Below are 4,202 nucleotides of genomic sequence, written 5' to 3' on the forward strand. Positions count from 1 at the left end.
AATTATTATAAACAATTTGTTATAAGCAATTTTTATAAAAAGTTTTTTAAAACTTTACATAGATTATATATTTATTTTACAAGAACAAATATTATTAATATAATAAGCAATTTGTTATAAATAATTTTTATTAACAATTTATACAAACAAGAAGGAATGATGAGAAATATTCTTTATTGGTAACAAAAATACAAGAAAAACAAGACTTTAAAACAATTTTTAGACACATTTAGATTTACTTATGATAACTAAACCCATAACCACCGTAGCCGAGACCACTAGCACCGTGACCGCTGTAACCACCGCCTCCATGACTATCTGTATAACCACTGCTATCGCTATGACCTGCAGAACCAACGTAACCACCGTGGCCACCATATCCGCCACCGTAACCGCCGTGCCCTCCTCCTCCAGAGCCAAACCCATGACCACCGCCACCAGAACTACCACCATGACCACCACCTCCAGAACTGCCACCATGACCACCACCTCCAGAACTGCCACCATGACCACCACCTCCAGAACTGCCACCATGACCACCACCTCCAGAACTACCACCATGGCCACCATGACCACCTCCAGAACCACCATGTCCTCCTCCTCCTCCTCCTCCAGATCCACCTCCATGACCACTTCCTCCAGTAATTTTTGCATGTCCTGTGCTACCGGAACCACCATGTCCACTTCCTCCCGATCCACCATAGCTTCCGTGTTCCCCTTCTTCATATCCACCTTCATAACTACTTCCCACACTATAGCTTGAGTGTCCTCCTCCACTACTGGAACCACCGTGTTCTTCTCCTCCTGATCCACCATAACTTCCGTGTTTACTTCCTCCGCCTCCACCCCCATAACTACCTCCTCCACTATAGCTTGCATGCCCTCCTCCTGATCCACCAGAACCACTATGCCCACCGCCACCAGAACCACCATGCCCACCGCCACCAGAACCACCATGCCCACCGCCACCAGAACCAACATGCCCACCGCCACCAGAACCACCATATCCACCGTGTCCACCTCCACCAGATCCACCATAACCCCCATGCCCTCCACTTCCTGATCCACTATAACCTTCATGTCCCCCTCCTCCACCTCCTCCACCTCCTCCACCACCATGGCCATCATCACTACCATGACTGTAATCATCATGGTGACCATACTCGTAACGTTCATAATAATGCGTTGGTTGTTTATATGATCCAAAACCATCTTTATCGGAATCAAATTCAATATGAAAATAATTTCCATCCGATTTATAGTCACCCGATTTACCATCATCGATCGGATCGTATAAACTATATTTACCGATCGAGTCGTTCACTAGAAAAAATTAATTCGGTTTAAAAAATTAATCATATATGATAATTAATCTTTATTAAAAGATGAATTATACCCTCATCACTATCCTCGCTACGAATAATCTTCGTACTGCCATCTTTAATTACGTAAGAAAATTTATAGGACGGTTCGGGTTCATTATCTGCCCATCTTAATTCTTTCGTAGCCGAGGACGATTTCAAGATGACGCAAATAAATCCACAGGTATAGAAAATAACTTCAAAAAACGATAGCTGAAAAATGTAAAAGGAAAGAAAAAAAAAATTAATCAACAATTTCTAATAACGAAAATAATACTTATCAATTAGGATAGATTGATTATTGGTATCATTTGGAGACCTTAGAAGCCATCGTTGTGTATCGAATAATTTATAACCAGCTTCCACACTTTCAATCTTATATTAGAAACTAATATTCTCGCGATCATGCAACTCCGCTTTTATAGTAAAATATTCGCCACCGTTGTTACGTAACAATTTCTTTCGCCAAAGTATGTCCCCGATTTATGGTGGTTTTTATCGTTATAACAATTACAAATTATACCTGCACCTCAACGTCTAACATTCAATCGTGCATTGACCGCAGTTTTTTTTTTATTTCTTCACCTTTCAGTTTATAAACGAAACAAAGTAGCGTTCATGCTTTAATCAACGTCCGCATTGTCGTAATCCATTAGTTTGTTGTCTGTTACAAATATTTCTTTTTAAGAATCTCAAGAACTTCGTTATTATTGATTAGAAATAATGAAAGTCAAGTGGGATCAGAAAATAGTTAATAAGTAAATCTTGAATATTTATATATTTGTTTTACCTTTTAATTCTTGAATAATTAAATTCTTCATATTACGTACTTATCACGGTACCGTGACCTATAGTTTAAACTTTTGACGTTAAAGTGAAGTTTGGGAAGGGTGCACGGTGCAAATCGTTTTTCATTTAGAGATAATTTCTCCGTAAAGTCGTTCTTTAAACTTTACACCGACGACTGAATGACATTTAATAATAATACTTGGAAAAGTTCTTTCCTTCTCTCTCTCTCTCTCTCTCTCTTTCTCTCCCTCTCCCCTCTTTCAAATAAACGTTCACGTGCGTGCGCGCGCGCGCGCAACATAGATTGTCTTTGAGAGAATATAAGAGAAATGAAATTTTTGCACTTTGCATTTTTCTCTCAGTCACCACACGGTTTAATATGATAATTCGAGCGATAACGATATTTATTTATATTTTATTTGGGAAATACAGCTTCATGAATGTTGTCAACAATACATGCGTGCAAAACAACTGCCTATCTTTAATCTTACAATTATAATGACCTATTATATTTCATTCTACTTCGATACTGCAGTTTTGATGAAATACGATTGAATGAAAAGCTACATGTTATGCTAACAGGAGTTTAAGAAGGATTTCCAGGTTTACTCTGAAGGAATAAAGTCTGATTAAATACTTATGTTAGTGTCTTTTCATATATTACTTTGATACTTGTTCTGACAAGCCGAGGATGCATTTTGAAGATTTCTTTATAAAAGAACAAAATTTCTTATTTCTTTCTAACAAAAGAAGCAATACAGAGTTTAATATTTAACAAATATCCTTCTTTGATATATAAAGATAATATAACGTGTTAAATTGTGTGTGAAATCATTTCAATATAGTTGTAATTCATGAAATATGCAGGAAAATCGTCTCGAGTTGTTGATAAGCCCGAGCGAAAGAGGCTTCGGGTTCAAATGGTTAATAAAGCTCGCAATTATGTAACTTAATATTCCCTTGTTCGATATTTAAATAATATAAAAATGTAAGCCCGATGATATAGAAGAATTTGTCGAAGAAGAAAAAAGAAGAGAGGGAGGGTTGATGAATATAAAGGTATGATGATGATGATGATGATAATGATGAAAATGATAATGATGATGATGATAATGGAATTGTGAATTGCGTGAGAAGAGTGAAAGGGTGAAAAAGCTTTTTCGATGGATAATGAAATGAAATCTTTTGAAGGTGTCGTTAAAGCAAGTCTAGTTCCTTCTCGATAAGGTACTTAAATATCCCGGAAGCTTAATGCTGCTGCAGATTCATGAACCTTCTTAGACATCTATCGAGTTTCTTATAAGTTGTTCAAGACGATGAGAACGGAACGAAAACTCTCGATGAAAGAAAAAGTGTTAGTAAGATAGCGAGAGACTGAGATTTTTCATTCTTTAAGATAGAAAAGTAAAAAGGACAACGTCTTGACGTCAATAATGGCCTGTTAGGACCCGTTAAAGTTCGTTAATCGATCCTTGAAAAATTCCAGAGAAAGATATACTTTGTGTGATAAAAGAATGAGAGTAGTAGGAGACTTAAAAACTTTTAAAAATCAACGTCAAAGAGCTATTTGGGATAGTTCTCTCTCTTTCCCTTGTCATTTTCTTTTTCCTTATCACATTCCCCTTTTCTTTGTTCTTTTCTATCTCTCTCCCTTTCTCGCTCTTTTATTTTTTGTTCACCCTTTCTCGTTATTTTCTTGCTTTGTTATCTCTCTCTCTATTTCTCATCATTTTTATCTTTATTCTTTTCTTTCTATTTTTGTTTCTTTCTCTCTTTCTATTTAACACTATCTTTGTCTTTCTTTTTCTTTTTCTATTTTCTTTCTTACTTTCTCTTTTTACTCTCTTCACTATTTTCCAAATAGCTTATGTATTCCTTTTCTTTGTATTCATTGTATTTTCTTATATTATATTTTCTTGACACGTCACGAAATTTGCGATAGCTGCTAGTTGACATTCAGTACAGCACTTTACTGATTCCAAATTAACTCTCGTACAGTTAACATCTTAAAGGATCCACGGACCAATAGCCGTTGGAGTTTATCTTCTCGTA

At 36.4% G+C, this 4,202-nt stretch overlaps 1 protein-coding gene across 1 annotated transcript; it reads right to left on the reverse strand.

Annotated features, from left to right (window-relative positions):
* Positions 1-235: 235 nt before the first annotated feature.
* Positions 236-1,692, reverse strand: LOC122523239 (glycine-rich cell wall structural protein 1.0-like). The gene is made up of 3 exons (XM_043644897.1): positions 1,681-1,692; positions 1,397-1,574; positions 236-1,323 (listed from the first exon to the last, which is right to left on the reverse strand). The coding sequence occupies exons 1-3, from the start codon at positions 1,690-1,692 to the stop codon at positions 236-238; spliced, it is 1,278 nt and encodes a 425-aa protein (XP_043500832.1).
* Positions 1,693-4,202: the final 2,510 nt, after the last annotated feature.

Source organism: Polistes fuscatus, unplaced genomic scaffold (assembly GCF_010416935.1).
Source record: "Polistes fuscatus isolate 324 unplaced genomic scaffold, CU_Pfus_HIC Scaffold6, whole genome shotgun sequence".
Lineage (NCBI taxonomy): Eukaryota > Metazoa > Arthropoda > Insecta > Hymenoptera > Vespidae > Polistes > Polistes fuscatus.

Excerpts from the sequence above, each read along its gene's own strand:
- LOC122523239 (XM_043644897.1), bottom strand. Across the intron at positions 1,324-1,396 it reads TAGCGAGGATAGTGATGAGG|TGAACGACTCGATCGGTAAA; the intron begins GTATAATTCATC and ends AATTTTTTCTAG.